The 15,813-nt window shown below is 53.4% G+C and overlaps 8 protein-coding genes across 8 annotated transcripts in view; 5 read left to right on the top strand and 3 right to left on the bottom strand.

The window, feature by feature from the left end:
• Nucleotides 1–317, bottom strand: part of DACRYDRAFT_22958 (uncharacterized protein) — a 3,485-nt gene extending 3,168 nt beyond the window's left edge. The window contains exon 1 of the mRNA XM_040773034.1: nt 63–317. Coding sequence (XP_040628121.1) covers nt 63–281 — 219 coding nt within the window. The 5' untranslated portion in view covers nt 282–317. The remainder of the gene's footprint in view (nt 1–62) is intronic.
• A 343-nt stretch (nt 318–660) lies between these two features.
• On the bottom strand, nt 661–1,694 carry DACRYDRAFT_80680 (quinolinate phosphoribosyltransferase; the record flags this gene model as incomplete). Its single annotated transcript, XM_040776461.1, has 3 exons — nt 661–770; nt 821–1,263; nt 1,315–1,694. 3 exons carry the CDS (start codon nt 1,692–1,694, stop codon nt 694–696), a joined length of 900 nt encoding a protein of 299 aa, XP_040628120.1. The 3' UTR covers nt 661–693.
• Nucleotides 1,695–2,041: 347 nt separating this feature from the next.
• DACRYDRAFT_22957 (uncharacterized protein) lies at nt 2,042–3,150 on the top strand. The gene is made up of 2 exons (XM_040773033.1): nt 2,042–2,331; nt 2,378–3,150. The coding sequence occupies exon 2, from the start codon at nt 2,381–2,383 to the stop codon at nt 3,128–3,130; it is 750 nt and encodes a 249-aa protein (XP_040628119.1). The 5' UTR covers nt 2,042–2,331; nt 2,378–2,380; the 3' UTR covers nt 3,131–3,150.
• Nucleotides 3,151–3,446: 296 nt separating this feature from the next.
• DACRYDRAFT_116996 (uncharacterized protein) lies at nt 3,447–5,466 on the top strand (the record flags this gene model as incomplete). The annotated part of the gene is made up of 2 exons (XM_040770299.1): nt 3,447–4,006; nt 4,054–5,466. The coding sequence occupies 2 exons, from the start codon at nt 3,447–3,449 to the stop codon at nt 5,135–5,137; spliced, it is 1,644 nt and encodes a 547-aa protein (XP_040628118.1). The 3' UTR covers nt 5,138–5,466.
• A 929-nt stretch (nt 5,467–6,395) lies between these two features.
• On the top strand, nt 6,396–7,133 carry DACRYDRAFT_108549 (uncharacterized protein; the record flags this gene model as incomplete). Its single annotated transcript, XM_040768676.1, has 1 exon — nt 6,396–7,133. The coding sequence occupies one exon, from the start codon at nt 6,396–6,398 to the stop codon at nt 7,131–7,133; it is 738 nt and encodes a 245-aa protein (XP_040628117.1).
• An 871-nt stretch (nt 7,134–8,004) lies between these two features.
• DACRYDRAFT_53370 (general substrate transporter) lies at nt 8,005–8,515 on the top strand (the record flags this gene model as incomplete). The annotated part of the gene is made up of 2 exons (XM_040775169.1): nt 8,005–8,280; nt 8,336–8,515. Coding segments are annotated over 2 exons (456 nt in total), but the record flags the coding sequence as incomplete, so codon positions are not given.
• Nucleotides 8,516–12,397: 3,882 nt separating this feature from the next.
• Nucleotides 12,398–13,585, top strand: DACRYDRAFT_22956 (uncharacterized protein). The gene is made up of 3 exons (XM_040773032.1): nt 12,398–12,521; nt 12,574–12,969; nt 13,022–13,585. Exons 1-3 carry the CDS (start codon nt 12,413–12,415, stop codon nt 13,384–13,386), a joined length of 870 nt encoding a protein of 289 aa, XP_040628115.1. The 5' UTR covers nt 12,398–12,412; the 3' UTR covers nt 13,387–13,585.
• A 1,462-nt stretch (nt 13,586–15,047) lies between these two features.
• DACRYDRAFT_53328 (uncharacterized protein) lies at nt 15,048–15,469 on the bottom strand (the record flags this gene model as incomplete). The annotated part of the gene is made up of 2 exons (XM_040775165.1): nt 15,048–15,387; nt 15,423–15,469. Coding segments are annotated over 2 exons (387 nt in total), but the record flags the coding sequence as incomplete, so codon positions are not given.
• Nucleotides 15,470–15,813: the final 344 nt, after the last annotated feature.

Raw genomic sequence — 15,813 nt, 5'->3', positions numbered from 1 at the left:
TCCACAGTCTGCATCCCACATCCCATCAGCCCATCCTCTACAAGGTCAAAATAATAACTCACCTTATGGGTTTTGACGTGTGCTCTAAAACTCGCTCCCCATCCCTGCAGCACACCTTTATGCATCACCCCGCAGTTGAGTGCGAACACAGCGCGGTCGACTACAAATGCAGGTGTGCGAAGCGCGGTGAGCGGCTTGCCTGCGTACGCTTGGACGAGCCTCTCCTTTGAGGAATAGGCGTACAGGCCATCGAATACTGGTGCTTGTGCCGGAAGAGTCATAACTGTTCAGTTGTTTGCCAGAATGTGCAATGGACGTCAAGAACAGAGAACGACGTTGAGCATTGTATGAAGACAGGAGGTAGCCAGCACTGGCCCAGAGGTCCGGCCGAGTCGAATCGCTTCCTCATCAGTCATTGGTGGAGGTATTAAACCATATGATATGCCTTGAACTCCTGTGCATGGGCATAGCCGGATTGAGCAATGGTACACAACCAGAGCTGTCTGGTCTGAAGCGCGATGGCGGAAGTATTGATCGCGCTTTCCAGCGCGTTGAGACGATGTGTTCTAGTAATATGTACTCAACCTTGTTATTCACTCTTCCATTCAACACACACTACTATTCCGATTTGTGCTGGTTATTCTATCCTCTGTTGAGTATACACGACCATCGCTACGAGGCGAACCATGTCTCTTAGCGCTGAATCTTCAGGCTGAAATCGATATGTTGCACCGATTGATGAACTGCGCTCGTGCTTAGGATATCCACGCCTGTAGAGCTGATCAGTGTCTGAAACTCAGGGCCAAATTAACAGGCCAACCATCTACTAGCCTCTCCCTTAAGTTAGTCTCGTCGATGCCCCCACTAACCTCAATCAGGAACTTCTTCCCCACCCATCTTTCCTTCAATCTCGTCACAACCTCACCCAAGAGTGTTCCGCCCATGTTATCAAGCATGACGATGTCCGCACCGGCCTGAATCGCCTCGTCCGCCTCCTCTTCGCTCTGCACTTCGACCTCCAAGAGCGTCGCGAAGCTGATCATGCTCTTGCAGAGCTTGATCGCGTTCGTGATGCTTCCATGAGACCAAATGTGATTGTCTTTGAGCATGACCATGCTGCTTAGGTCATGTCGGTGCGGGTCGATGCCTCCGACAAGCATGCCGTACTTCTCGACGATGCGAAAACCAGGCGTTGTCTTGCGCGTACCGGCGATGGTGCCCTTGAAGCCGGACAATGCCGCAATGTCACGGAAGCGGCGGGACCTAGACACCACTTGTCAGGATTATGAGTAGCTGAGGGGCAGTGATGCGCACTTGGTCGCAATACCGCTGCATCTCGCAAGGGTGTTGAGCGCGGTCCGCTCGCCTTGCAGGAGTGCGTTCGCCGGTCCGGTGACGGTTGCAACGTGTTTAATTTTCTGGAAACTCTGCCCTTCATTCAAATGCCATTCGACATTGCACCCTAGCTGCTTGAACACCTCGTCGAAGAATGGCACACCTGCGAGCACGCCGTCCGCTTTTCCAAGAAGGAATGCGACCTTGGGTGCTGTGCCAACGACGGCTCCAGCAGGATCGTAGGATGGGATATCTTCAGCAAGCCATTGGGTTATCAGCGTAGGCAGAGTGGGAGGTAGCAAGTTGCGAAAGGGCAGTTCAACTGGGTCGGACAACGAGTGAGGATTTGTGCCGTCCATCGTGGTCGAGACAATGAACAACAATGAAATTGTTCAAGCGTCGGCCGTCGGGATAACTACGCCGTTATCACCGATACTCTGTTCTATACTAGGCAACTTGCTGAGCTGTTCGGACAAATAATTTCCCCGAAATTTATATTATTTCTTGTTTTTGCACTTTTGAGTATTGCATGGCTACATGTATTTGAAAGGGATTGATACACAGGGAGAAGTGTGATGTCATTGTTGAGAGATAATCCGAAGATAATCCGCCTCCACTGTTCAAAACATCGCTGGCTACGTATCCTCTCTCCTCTTTCTCTCGACGACGACGACGACCACAATGGCAAACATCATTACCGCCTCTTACTCCGATGAGCTCACCCACCTCCATTTCTCAGCTTCAGCAGGCACGCTCACCGTAACAGGCACGACACCCTCGGGAGGGAACATGTCCTGGGTATCCGTCTCTCCCGTAGACCCAGCCTTGTTCATAGGCACGAACGAGCTGGAAGAGGGAGAGGTGCGCGCGTTTCGTCTCAAGCAGGTCGGGGAGAAGGTGGAACTGGAACCTCTCGGCAGTGTGCAGAAGACCGAGGGACACAGTCCGGCACATCATCTCGTGGTTGAGGAGGGGGGGGTCGTACTCGCAGCCAATGTCTGCACCATCATCCAAGTACTGCGCCTACTAACACCTACCGTAGTACATGACCGGGACGCTGCTCGCTGTCCCCCTCACTGCTACAGGCTTGAAGGCGCCCACCCATCCGATACTCAAGTTCCCATTCATTGGCCCCGGCCCGAACCTCGAGCGGCAAGAGTCGTCTCATCCACACCAAGTCTATCAGCGCTCCTCTTCCGAGATCCTCATCCCCGACCTAGGCGCAGACAAGATCTGGCGTCTTGCACCCTCTGCAAGCGGGGAATGGGAAATCAAGGGCGAGGTGGCCTGTGCGTCCGGTGCAGGGCCGAGACACGTCCAGCTGGTAGCGAGCGACTTGTACGTTCTGAACGAGCTCAACAACACCCTGTCGCATTATACACTCCCCGGAGGCCTTGGGACGACCGCGAGCGTACGTACCACTCAGCCGTGTACGCTCCTCCCCACTCCGCCTGGTGCGGGTGCTGCGGAACTTCTGCTGCATCCTGCGGGTAAGTACTTGTACGCCACCAACCGAGACAGCGGGGACGCAAAGGGAGACACGATTGCGATATTCAAGCTGGAGGCATCGGTCCTCGCTCTCGGGGCGAAGGAACCCAAATGGGTGAAGGAGGTGCACACGGGACTGGAGCATATTAGGGGTGCAGTTATCAAGGAACTGGATGGAAAAGTATGGTTGATTGCTGCCGGTGTCAAGGGGGGCGGAATTAAGGTGTTTGAGGTTGTTGGAGGGGAGAATTTGGTCGAGGTTGCACATGCTGCTATTGAGAAGGTTACTGGATTTGCTTGGCTTTGAAGGCTGTTCATTGTCTTCTTTGTAACAAGGAAGAATTGAAATGAAATTGTAATAAAGTGTATTGAATTTTGCAGCGCAACTGCGGACTGAATGGTCCGCTTCTCGGTCAGGGTGGGCGGCACAGCACCCGCGTCGTCGTCCTCCCCCTGCACCGCGACGACGACGACGACCAACTCGAGTCTATTGACAGCGACGACAGGAGTTACACAGCGACAGCCGTGGTCTGAACTGACGAACAATTGTTTTCTTGACTGACAACAAGGACCACAACATTCATTATTAACCGCGAATGTTCTGACCGCGACGTCGACCAACAATGCACCGACGTCCGCCTCTGCTCAGCACCCTCACCGTCTTTCCCCTTCTCTCCAACGCCTTCCTCTTCTCCTTTACACCCCCGACATCATGCGACCCGCTCACTGTTATCTGGCAAGGCGGCACTCCCCCATTCAACCTGCTCGTCACTCCTTCCCTCGACGTAGCCCGCAATATCTCCTTGCCATCAACATCTTTCTCCTCCAGCACTAACAGGGGAAACTACACTCTCCCGCAACTCGAACTCGACCCTGGTGCCTCCTTCCTTCTGACGATGTCCGATTCCACGGGATTCGGCACAGGAGGCACAAGCGCTCTCCTCGTCACGGGGGCAAGTACGACAGGCACATCATGCAGCACTGTCGGCCCTAATCTGGGGTTCGAGTTCTTTCTCCAGAGCGGAGGTGCAAGTCAGTGCAAATCATTTCAGATCTCCTGGGACAGCAACGCCACACGCCCTGTGGATATATGGGGGCTCATTCCCTTAGGGCAGACGTTCCACCTCATTGGGGCGACTGGGACAAGCGTTGACTGGACAGTGAACATTGCCACGGGGACCAGGTGCGTATCCATCCTCGCGCGACGTGCACCTACTAAACTGCGCGCAGTTTCTTCCTCGCCCTCGCCGACGCCGCTGGCAATCAAGGCGGTACATCATCTATCCAGTCTGTCGGATCATCAGACGACAGCTCCTGTATCAACGCCAACTCCCCATCCTCTACCGTCTCTTCCCAGCCTGCCCAGACCTCCATCTCCGGGGGAGGCTCGTCGACCAGCCCTAGCTCTGGCACGTCCGACCCGGGCTCGTCTGGCTCGTCCAAAACAGGGACAATTGTAGGCGCCGTCATAGCCAGCATTCTAGCCCTCGTCGCGGTCATCTTACTCGCAATCTTCTTCTACACGCGTCATCGAAAGCGACATGCAGCGTACGACCCCGACAAAGCATACAAGCGTAATGGAGGGAGGATGGTCGACCTCCTTCCGGCCAACGCGTCAGCTACCGACCTCCCTCGAGGTACGGGGGGTCCCTACCCGAACCCCGCACAGTACGAGCCTGTGCCGTTCCTGGTCCCTCCCTTGGAGGAGGGGAGTGGAAGCAGCCAGGACGCGCGAAGCCTGCAAAATCCTTTTGAGTCGCAGTCACAGCCCGGGGGACCAGGCAGCCAGCGATGGGCCAGCACCGCACCAACTAGCACAACGACCGATGCTACTGCTGGACATGCGGGTCAGGGCGGGTACTACGTCGCCAACGCCGCTCCTTCCGCTGCATTTGCAGCAGCCGCAGGCGCAGAGGGAACTTCCCGTGCCGCGGCTGCAAAACGCGCTGAAGCACGTGCCAGTGCTTTCCCCTCTCCTGCAGGCCGAAGATACGTCCTCCATACAGACGCAGGGAGCGTGCTGGAGAGTGAGGACCCGCCCGAGGAGGAAGAGGAAGCGGTCGTGGAGTTGCCTCCTGCTTATGATCTGAGCTTCAACAGTCGTCGGACGACAAGGACGGACGTAAGTGGGCTCCCTGGTCACCCAGTGGAGAGCACGGCTGGAACGACGTGGACAAGTAGCACGGGGGGATCGGGGACTGGCAGTGAGGATGCTGGGTTGGCTAGGCCCCCACCCGTGGGTACGATGCGTAGTGCCGAAACTCTACGCCCGCCACTGCCTCGGAGAGGCGGGGTAGGGGAGATGGGGCAGTAAAAAGGACTCGCAGCCACTCTTGTTCTGAAGACGCCTAGAGGGGGTGCAGAGGGTGGGAATGGTATTAAGTGTAAGCTGCCAATGGATGGCCGTATCTGTTTTTATTATCCTGTTACCCTTCGTTTTTCGCACCGCTTTGAGCCCACTTGTTCGCACCCATGCATATCCCTTCCGCTTCTTTTCATCCACGACCCCTGGCATTCTGATGGCACTCGCCGATATTGATCGCCACTTGTTTTTCGTACTATTATCGGACTGGGGACGGTTACGGACTTTGCAGACCTAGAGGGTGGCATGTACGACAGCTAGGTGGGTAGGCTAGATTGCGCTAATGGAGTGTTCGTACTGCTAAAAGAATGGCGTTTTTCCGTTCGTCTTCCTCTCTCCTTTGTTTCTGCTCGGGTAAGAAGGGCGCGAGCAGAAATGCGGAAATGCAGCAACACCGGAAGCCTGAGGTAAACGTGGAATTTAGTGATCATTGATGGATGGTCAAACGACCCTTCCTTTGCGCCGTCTTTTTGTTGCATGCGTGTGAAATTTTCGTTCTGTGTTCATTCTTTCCTACCATTCTGTTTCTCCCTCTTCCCAACACAGATGACTTCTCTGAACCAACACGCGTACACAACCCTGACCGGTATGATTCTCTCCTGCCCCGCGTGACTCATCCTCAGTACTTTGCACTCTTCTCAGAACCATGTGCTTGGAGGTTCCAATCTTCGACAGCATCTACATCCAACAGCACTCCTACAAGCACCCGGAAGCGGCCTGAAGACCGCAGCATCCCACATCCTGGTTCATTAAAGTCTGCAGACCAGAGGGGAAAATTGCATTTTCCGTCTCTCGAACCTCTTCTGCTGGACAGGGAGGGCAAGTCGAATTGCTTGTGGAGGATGCTGTGTCACGCCAATGGGTTATGTTGGACGCGCTCGAACAAGCGCAAGGACCTGAAGGGAGTATTCGCAACATGGCCGGACAGAAGGCTCGAATGAACCACAATCACATGGATCAACTCTCGGGCGCAGATAGCGCTGGCGAGCTCGGAGGAGCGTCATCGCCCCCCAGAAAGACCACTGGCAGGAGCAATCCACGGAACGGGCGGGAAACCTTAAAAGCACGCACGTAAGCTCGATGAATCACGTATTAGAATCATCCTGATCTGTTGGGATTAGCCCTTAACGCGATAAAATTCCTTGAAGCAAGCCGGCCGGCACGCAATCATGTTCACACCATTGACGAGATCAGAGTGGGTGATGTCAACATGGATCTCGATAGAGCGGTAGAGGGGTTCAAAGCGAGAGATGGTTTTTCTCCCCACCTGGCAGCTTCTCCCACAGCAGTATCTTCAGCAAGCGATGTCGGACATGACGCGATAGGGACATCGAAATTCAACATGCCCAAGCGCAAAGCTGTCTCACCTCTAGCTGAAGAGCCCCAATCAAAGAGATCCACTGCGGGGAAATCTACTATCACATCTCCATCGTCCCATGCAGCAGCTGAACCGTCCTCAGAAACGAGCCTGGCCGTCGACATATCACCAACGCTCGTTCGGGAGCACATCTCCGGGGATGTCGTGGGTATCGTGGGAAGGCTGGATCGGATGTTTGATCGTGCAAATCAAGATTGGAAGTCGTTCGCTGCTGAAGCACCCAAGGTGGTTGCCGAGCAGCTTCGCTACAGTGGATCCTGGCATGCGTTCAGTATGGAGTTCCATGAGGTGGATGAATACGTGGAGACGGTAGTTATTGAGGCGCTTTCAGCTCCTGCACTCAATGGAGATACCGACCACGACTGGGATGCTGAGGACGCCGATGCCATGGTCCGCATGTTTGCAACCGCCGCCAGAGGTGCCGAGCTACTCGATAAATTACGACGTGTCTGCGCCTTCCATGTACAGTTCAGACGCAATGAATCGGATCTTCTTGACACTGCTCTCCAATACCTATCCTACAACTTCTTTACCAGCACGCTACTGTACACTTTACCGGTTACCCTTTGACCCTCAGATGATTATGCTCGAGGCAGAAAGCCATAACATGTCCTATAACAGGGATACCTCAATGGAGGGAATCATAATCAACTCCAACAAGACCACCGACCATGCAATGCAAGAAGTTCAACAACCCGAGATAGGACAACATATGGCAAAGTACGAAGCCGCGTCGCGGACCGACGTCCAGCAGTCAACACCAGGGATGCAGGATGAGACAGAGATTAAAAAAAATGGTCCAGTCGCGGTATATGCGGGGAAGGGGTGTTCAGACTAAAAACGAACTGGAAGACCGTCGTCCGCCTGGAGTTGCGATGGCTACCGTAGAGGCTTGGGCTAGCGACCTTCATGTCGCCAACCAACACCTGCAGACATTTGTAGCACAGAAGACGAACCTAGCAAAGAAATTCCTCGCCATTGAGAGTTTTAACAATTTCCTGTCGACTCTCAAAGATTTAGATGGCGCAGTAGGGATGGCGACCAAGGGCAAATAACTCTCGGTCACCAACGGATCAGGAACTTTGGAACAGAAAACAAAGAGGTGTGCTGATTGCAGAGATCGTGACATCCATGTGGTAAGAATCCTCGGAACCCGGGCCGAAGAAGCCGCCTCCACCCTGCGCTCAAAGCGGATCCCTTACCAACGCCGTCATCACGATGATTGCAAGACCATGACTATTAATCAGTATGACTCAACTGAAGCGCCACAGGCTGCTTTTTTTGAAGAAAAATACCTCTCTGAACGATGCAGCAGAGTCTGACGGCCTATCTACTTCGCCACGCAAAACAGTTCGCGGCACCTCTCGACTGGCAGAGGGGTGCTCCGCTTATACCCACTTGACCCCTGGACACCTCACATGTTGAAATTGTACGGGGTGGTATCTGTGTCACTGTAATTGCTGTGTGTACGGCGAATCAAGTTGGTCATCCCGTCATCGGCGGTATCGGCGTCGCATTCATTTACGTTTTCCTCGCCGTATTTGCATTTGCCTGGACACCGTGCCAACATCTGTACCCCGTGGAAGTGCTAAGTTTCGAGAACCGGGGTAAGGGGTTGGCAACTCTGAATCTAATGAACAATCTCGTGAAGATCATCAACACGTATGTTCCACCTGTCGCCATCAATAACATTGGTTGGAGGTTCCACATCTTCTACGTAAGTGGGCCCTGTCAGTCCTTCTACTTCATCACGAATTTGACATTTTACTCAGGCCGTTTTCGATGCTGCGGGCATCGCATTCATACACAAATTCTTCGTCGAAACAAAGGGTCGAAGCCTGGAAGAAATGGACGACATATTTGCCGCTTCCAACCCCGTTCATGCATCCTTGCAGGAAGCGCCGAAAGTAAAATTCACAACGCAAGCGGATAGAGAGGCGATACCCCTGTAAGCTATGTTTCTGAGTTGTCAACGAAACAAGCCTGAGTGCAGATAGGCTTTCTACCATGGAGTGATCTACACCAATGGATGACACGTGGCTCTGCATCAGGTCAGATGGACAAATCGGTCTAATACCGCTGCTAGGGTCACAACCATTATGTTGAGATTCCATTCACCAATTCGGCACTATACATCAGGTGGATCTAGACTACTAGACACAAAGGCGCCGACTGGTCACACATCCGGAAACCTCTGAACGAAAAGGTGCACTTCGGCTGACATTCTCCCAATGGATGAAGTGAGCCAGCGGTACAACTAATGAGGAGCTTGGAGCTTTGCCATGTGATCCTTCCCCGTTCGATTGACCCAGTGAAAGGGGAGTTTGGACGGCACAGGGACGCCTCGAAAAGCAAGGGGGCAAGGCAGGTGAGATGGACAAAATCTAGGCTTTAGGCGGGCGGATCGGCAGTAAGTATCGCCCAGATTCCTCCAAATGGGGGCATGTGGGGAGCCTCTTCGTGTTACCCGACTGCCCGCGGGTATGTCTATACGCATGGTCTCTGCATCCGGCACTCCGGAAGGAGGAATATACCCTGATAGCTGCTTTACTGCTGTCTCAGGAATGTGAGGTACCCTGCAAAGGCGGAATTTAGGGGTTTTCGTGCCTTCCTTGCGGTGCCTGAAAACCATATCAGTGTGATCCTAGTCGGAAGAGTACGGTATCTGGTAACTCTTCGGTGAAGCACCTATCTAAACGAGATTGCTAAGTCAGAATACCGGCAGAATCTCGGCTGAACAACAGTGACCTGTCCTTAGAGTAGTACTGCAGCGACGACGAAGGAGAGCTCTATGCAAAGAAGAGTATCCCCGGAATTCGTAATTTTCCCAATCTTCATTACGGCAACTGCCAATACATATGATTTCTTCTTTTCCGCGGTGAAGACAAAGGAGACAGTCGCCGAGCCCGACTTTGGGCTTCAAAACGGTGGATAAGGTGCACGATGCGGACGGCAATTTCCTTGGGCGTCCCGTTCCTGCTTCCAGCGCTCCGACGAGCGCATACTTTAAATATTTCACATAAGCTCCAATGCTGGTGATGCACACCGTTTGCTGAATGTCCCGCTCGGCAACTTCACCAGAGTACCCCTCCTGAGGCACTGTCGAGAATTCTGCTTCAGACCGCTTTGTGCATGGAGTCTCACGTAAACCAAGCCAAGGAAAGTGCGCTGGCTACGCTAGTGCAGTGGCAGGTGGCCATGGAGGCGCCAGAATGTAGGCTTCTGTGATGCGTGGCATCGGAGCTCACTGAAAGAGGCAATGAGACGGGGAGCGCCCCGACTCCGACTTCACAAACAACCGTCAAAACACGACAATATACTTCACGTCTTGTATACTCCACACGGCGGGTCGCGGACACCTTCCAAGCCAAGTCAATGGTTATTTAAGTTAGTTCTTCTCAAGACGACATGTTCCACGACCACTACTGGCATCCTGATCAAGTGTTCTATAACCGAGCACGTTCAAGAAGCGTCGTGTGCCACAATGACAGAATGGAACACATTTATTCGATCCTCAAACGCCTGTACCAGAAGCCGAAAAGAAGAAGCCTGGAAGTTTTCCGAACTTCGCGAAGCCGGCTCCAGCCAGAAGTTGGTCAAGTATATCGGCATCGTGATTGCCATGAACCTGGTTTCACAACTGCACTGAAATATTCAGGAGCGCCGTATCGCACGAGGGCTTTTGTACTGTGGATGCGTGCTGCCGGCTTGAGTGCGAATAGCAACCGGCCCCAGTGCTTCCTGCACCCGTTAGTTTTGGAAAACAGGTAATGCTGCGTGGATGGTGGAATGCTTGTACAAAGATTCCTCTGAAGCAAGCCCAACACGAGGCCAGCTAGACTCGATGTATCTCGAGTTAAATAAGTGAAGGTTTCCAATATATCGCGGTCCCGAGTAACGAACAGCGCTGCTGCGCATAAAGCAGGGCTTTCTACGTAGAACTTCCGAAGCGGAGGCAATCTCCAATGGGAAAGGAGAGGCCGAAGGAAGGGGCCGTCTCTCGACACTCCTCCTTTGATGCTTGCAGGTGACCGTCATTGTGGGACTCTCGTTCTACAATCGGTTACGACAAGAGGTTTATGCTCTGTTGCCAGACCGGATGGAAATGGCATGCGGTGACACAGGGCCGAACGCCGGGATCCCTGAACCTTCGGTGAACGACAGCCCTGACACATCGGCGAAGGGGATACTCCGGTCTGCCCTGAAGCCCATTGGACGAGAAAGAACATAGCCTCTCGTCACGATGACAGCGGATATGCGCTGGATATTCCTCATTTTGGTCCAGTTGCAAATTTTACAGATGAGACGTGCCCCGTAGGCATGTCCGAGAATCCGACAGCCCGATTCAAGTTGAACATCGCGCAATATCGAGCACTGCCTGCAGCTAGCTGCTAGCTTGAGGATAACGTGGGGAAATTTTTCTTCTCAGGCAAGACGAGGGTTCCGTGGGGCGGTGCAGTTAGTGCTGTGCTGCCAGGAGCACACGCTCTTGCGTAGCGCACACACGGTCATCAGGGTTACTAGGAAACATACAAGCAGATGAATTGAGCGGTGCGGGTTGCTCTGTTCTTCCGGTCGAGGAAAGGAAAGTCAAGAGAGGTTATCACGGTGGGCGCTGGGTGCTGAGCGCTTGACGCAGGTGATTCGCTTAGGGGTCGATGCCTACTATTGGCCCGCAACAGACTTGCGACCAGCGTTTATTTCGCAGGGCAGTTGTTGTTATGAGGGGAAAGCCAGGGAAATCCATGCGGTTTGCTGGCGGAAAAGCGCAAGGCAGGCGGAACAGAACCACATGGACGATGTCATTTCCTTTGTGCGGGTCCCTGGGTGTATGAGGACGTTCGACCACCTGGCCAACAGTCATCCACAAAACTGGGCGCTGAAGAGTCTCTCAAACCGGACTGTAATAATTGAGAACGTGACCGAATGAGATGGAACTTATGCCGGTCCGGCGCTTGACACCCGCCGGTCTGCAGGACCGTGGCCTCAGGGTTTGGGGGTGCCTGAGGGGCGCAGAAGCCACGTCACTGGACGGGGTCATTGAGCGCCACGCAATTCAGTCAATCTGCAAGTCTCTTCTTAACAACCTCAAGGCTTACGTAGAGTAGTTGGGTATGGGTAGGATTGTCGAGCATGACGTCTATGGTTAGACCTTCTTAACAATGGTTAGTAAAGAGCGAACTAAAGAGGTACAATTAATGTCTCATTGCCGAATTTGGCAATCCCAACATCAGGAGCGTGGCTAGAACCCTGACCCTCAAGAGCACACGGCGTGGGCATGATTTGAACTGTCAAAGGCACCCTTGCAATATTTGGCCTGTTGTCCCTTTTCCGACCCATTCGGCACCCTCAGGCATGCATTCCCTGTGCTGGAATGTCTCTCACTTTTCGCCGGTGCCAGGGTTGGCACTCTAATTCTTCTGGGCGCCCATCCACGTCTTCCGTTCAACTCGTCGTGGTTCTTTCGGAGAGTGTACAGCTCAGCCCTTGCATCCGTATTGGCCCCTCACGCGCACGCGCACTCGCACTCAATCTTCTGCGCTTCTATCGAGGGACCTCCAATCCACAATCGCTCGTAAATCGACAGATTAGGAAACCATCCGCTGCCGAATATGATCCCTGAATACCAAAAACAGATCAGGCAGGGGCATCTAGGGCGCCTAGCCCAGCCAGGACGTGATGCCCAACCTCTCAGACCTACTTAACCCCCCGTGGCTTGGGCAGACTTTCTCTCCACTCAACCCTCCCCCACCTTGTTCGTCAGCGCTCCTCAATCATCCTGCTAAGATTTTCCACTTCATCTGCCGAGCGCAATCAACCTACCGCCCGCAATCCATATACTTGTATAAATGGCGTCCTTCGACTCGTACCCGGCCATGCCGCCACCGTACCCTTCCAGCATCGACCACGATTGGGCTGACTCCCCTTGGCAATACTCTTCATCCTCTCCCTTCCAAGGTGTGTTACCCCTTCACACGTGCCTGACAATCTGAGTTTATCAGGTTTGCAGACCCTTACTTCACTCAACCCTACGGATACGGGCCCTCGCACGGTCCGCACCAGCTGAAGCAAGAGGCAGGAGCAGACTACGGTAATCTCATCCGCGCCCTCGCACCCCTGGCTACCAAAGGTACGGGGCGCCCTGTCACGCCACGTCTGCCGTCGATGAAGGCTTATGAAGATACGTCAGCTATGAGCTCGAGCTTTGCATCTCCCCAACATCGCTCTGTGCCAAACACGTTCATGTCCCCCCGTAGCGATTACAGCGCCAGCTCTAGTGAAGGAATGCTTCCCAGCTTGTATTCACCACCGCCGATGCCATACGGATACCCTCCGATGCCGGATGGACCGCTTGGTGAAACTCCTTACCAATTGCTCAATTACATGGCTCAATTAAAAGGCGATAGTGAGTGTCAAACTCACAGCTGTCTTGAGCTAGTAATCGACCCCTTCTGAAGGCGTTCATGACATGTCTGGCTCTTCGTCCGCCTCTTCCTCCCGCCACGGCTCGCCTACCTCCGATCCCAACCAACCAATTAAGCGCCTTCCCTGCTTGCACCCGGGCTGCGATCGCACATTCAAGCGTGAGTACACACGTGCCGTGCACATGACGACACACCAGCCTCGTGAGAAGCAGCGGTTCAAATGCCAGATAGCGCCATGTCAGGAGGAGTTCAGCCGCCGACACGACCGCTTCCGCCATGAGGTTCACATCCACGGCGTCGAGAGTGAGTGGAAGTGCCACAGCTGCGGCAAGTTCTTCGCCAAGGAGATTACGCTGGTGAAGCATGCCTGTGCCGCCAAGAGGGCGGATGGCTGGTGATTCATTTGGAGATCTCCCGCATGGATTTGGATCTCATGGACTGTCTTCGTGATATTTGTCGAAAAACTAAGTATTAGGGAACCCGAACGTCCTTCCATGGTTGTATTACTGTCGCGCTTCTGAATTGTTTTAGTACTGGCTTGTCTAGTGTTCTTTACCTCCGACTTATACCTCTACTTGCATTACTAGTCACGATGTTAATAGTTTGTAGTACCACTAATGATACGCAAATGGAATCACGTAACGCTTAATCTTCTGCGCTGTATTGCGATCTACACGAAATTGCCTCAGTGCACCTTGGATTTCGTGAGCAATGTTCGTGTTTGTGACTGGCTGGACCGTCAACTCGCGTTAGGTCCTCTCACGGTAGCAGATGGAGGCACCACCACATGGCCCAATGGATTGCACAAAGGGATGGCTTCTTCCATCACAGCAAACCATTCGGTTGACATAACCAGGGCTAAGACACATGGGTTCCTGGAGCGCAAGTTTGGTCAAGGCTAATGTCAGGCGAGTATATACACGGCAGTGCTTGCAGCAACAATGGTCATCTTCCCCGAGATGTGCGGTCTTCCATCAAGTAAAAAGTCAAAACAGTTTCGTGGTCGCATACTTCTTTCGTGGAGAAACCGAACAGAGCCGGCGATATCTTCGCCGGAAAACGTGCCTTGCGCGTGGCCTTGCCTTCAAGGAACCCGAGCAGCGCCTGGGTGGATACAATCGATATGTATCTTATCGCAATCGATTGGTTTCTATACAGGATGGGACGTGTTAGAATGGACAGATCCTGGGTGCAATTGTTGTTATGTGTAATATATTCGTTATTCAGCATCCATAAGAGGGGAGTAGTAGAGTCATCAGAGAAGGCGAAGAGAATACTAGGAAGGAAGAGATCCTTGGGCTGCAAGATACCGTCCCGAGAAAGGCAATCGACGCTGACGAGTAGGGAACTTCTGTGACTTGGCAAGAAACTCGGTTTTACTTCGCTGTCTGCAAGAGGGATTCCTCGTCCGCAATGATGGAGAGAGCTACTCGTCGAGGTATATAACATGGCAGGAGCAGCAGAGAATATGGATATCCTGGCGAAATGCGCTGTGCTTCTTCCCGCGATAGTTCTGGCGGGAGATGCGTCCAGAGTGGCTCCACACTGGTTTCAGCCCTACGCGAAGCTTGTTCTATGCTGTATTCATCATCCATATGACCCATTGGTGTAACGCAGGGAGCCACAGCACGAAGAGCGCCAACAGGACTTTGCGAAGTGTGGCTCATACTGCCTTACTCGGACCACGTCGGAATTGGCCGGCCAGCCCAAATTCGGACAGTCATCAGAGAAAAACTCGAGAGTGGACTGCCGATCTGGAACCGGTGGTAGGTTCCCCCCGGTGCCGGTTCCCGGTTTCGGTGGAAGGAGGGCCAAGCAAGTCGGTTGAGCTTCCTTTCTGGATGAAGAGCAATCCGAGGGCAGAGAGTCAGGCGGCTAAAAGTAACCTTTTCCTCATTTGAGGGCTCCCAGAACAACTGTGTAACAAAAGCCGGAAACCAGAAGGTTATGGTGGAACGCAAGTGTAGCCACACTGACCAAGGGGAGATCCCTCTAGTCAGTAGTATGGGGTGCCCGGGACCAACTTGGTGTACTTGACCTCCTCACACCCTCCTCGTGATCACTCCTTCCTTCCAGTCCGTAGGATGCCCACATTTAGGCCAAACCACACCTTACCCTCCTCCTCTACGTTCCCTAGGCCTCTGATGCACCCGGTCGGCGGAGGATGGATGGCTAGAGGAAATCCGAGTAGCCCGGACCGATCCAGAAGGGCACGTTCTTGCCCGAGCTCCTGGGCCACGAACGCCGGTTGGGAAATGATGATACTGATACGGTAGAGCTTGCCCATGTTTTCGCAGGTGAGCTTAGCACCACAGATGTTCGGGCAGGACTGGGCGAGCTCGAGGATGGTCGTGCTGTCTAGGTCGATGCCTGCTGCTGCTAAGGGGTTTGAAGGGGTGCTAGGGAGCAGTTTACGGGCAGAGCATGGGGGGACGTACAGTTGTAGATCATGACTGGGACAGGGCTGGCCTTTGCCACATCGGTAAAATGCTGCTTCAGCACGGCCTCGTTATTCACGAGCGCGGCGTCACAGAGCGTGTTGAGGAGGGCGATGACGGCATCTGCGCCTGGGCAGCTTCGTTACAGCATTGGATAGTTTCCCCGCAGTAGAGGTGCCTGAAGAACTTTGCGTGTTTCGTGAGACTTTCTATGTGATAGGTTAGCCCAACTCGCGTCGCTCATTGAAAGCTTTTACTTTGCTTCCATGGGAAGCGAAAATACATAAGCAAGAAACAGGACTTTGCTCCAGGGGTCCACTCGCTTGACAGAAAGTGTCACGAAAGTTGGAAGTACTGGGCGCCGGTGATGATGACGGTCTCAGGTGG

This window comes from Dacryopinax primogenitus (genome assembly GCF_000292625.1).
Source record: "Dacryopinax primogenitus strain DJM-731 SS1 chromosome Unknown DACRYscaffold_11, whole genome shotgun sequence".
Taxonomy (NCBI): Eukaryota; Fungi; Basidiomycota; class Dacrymycetes; order Dacrymycetales; family Dacrymycetaceae; genus Dacryopinax; species Dacryopinax primogenitus.
The sequence above is the reverse complement of the archived record's forward strand: the minus strand, read 5'-3'. Positions and strand labels throughout refer to the sequence as shown.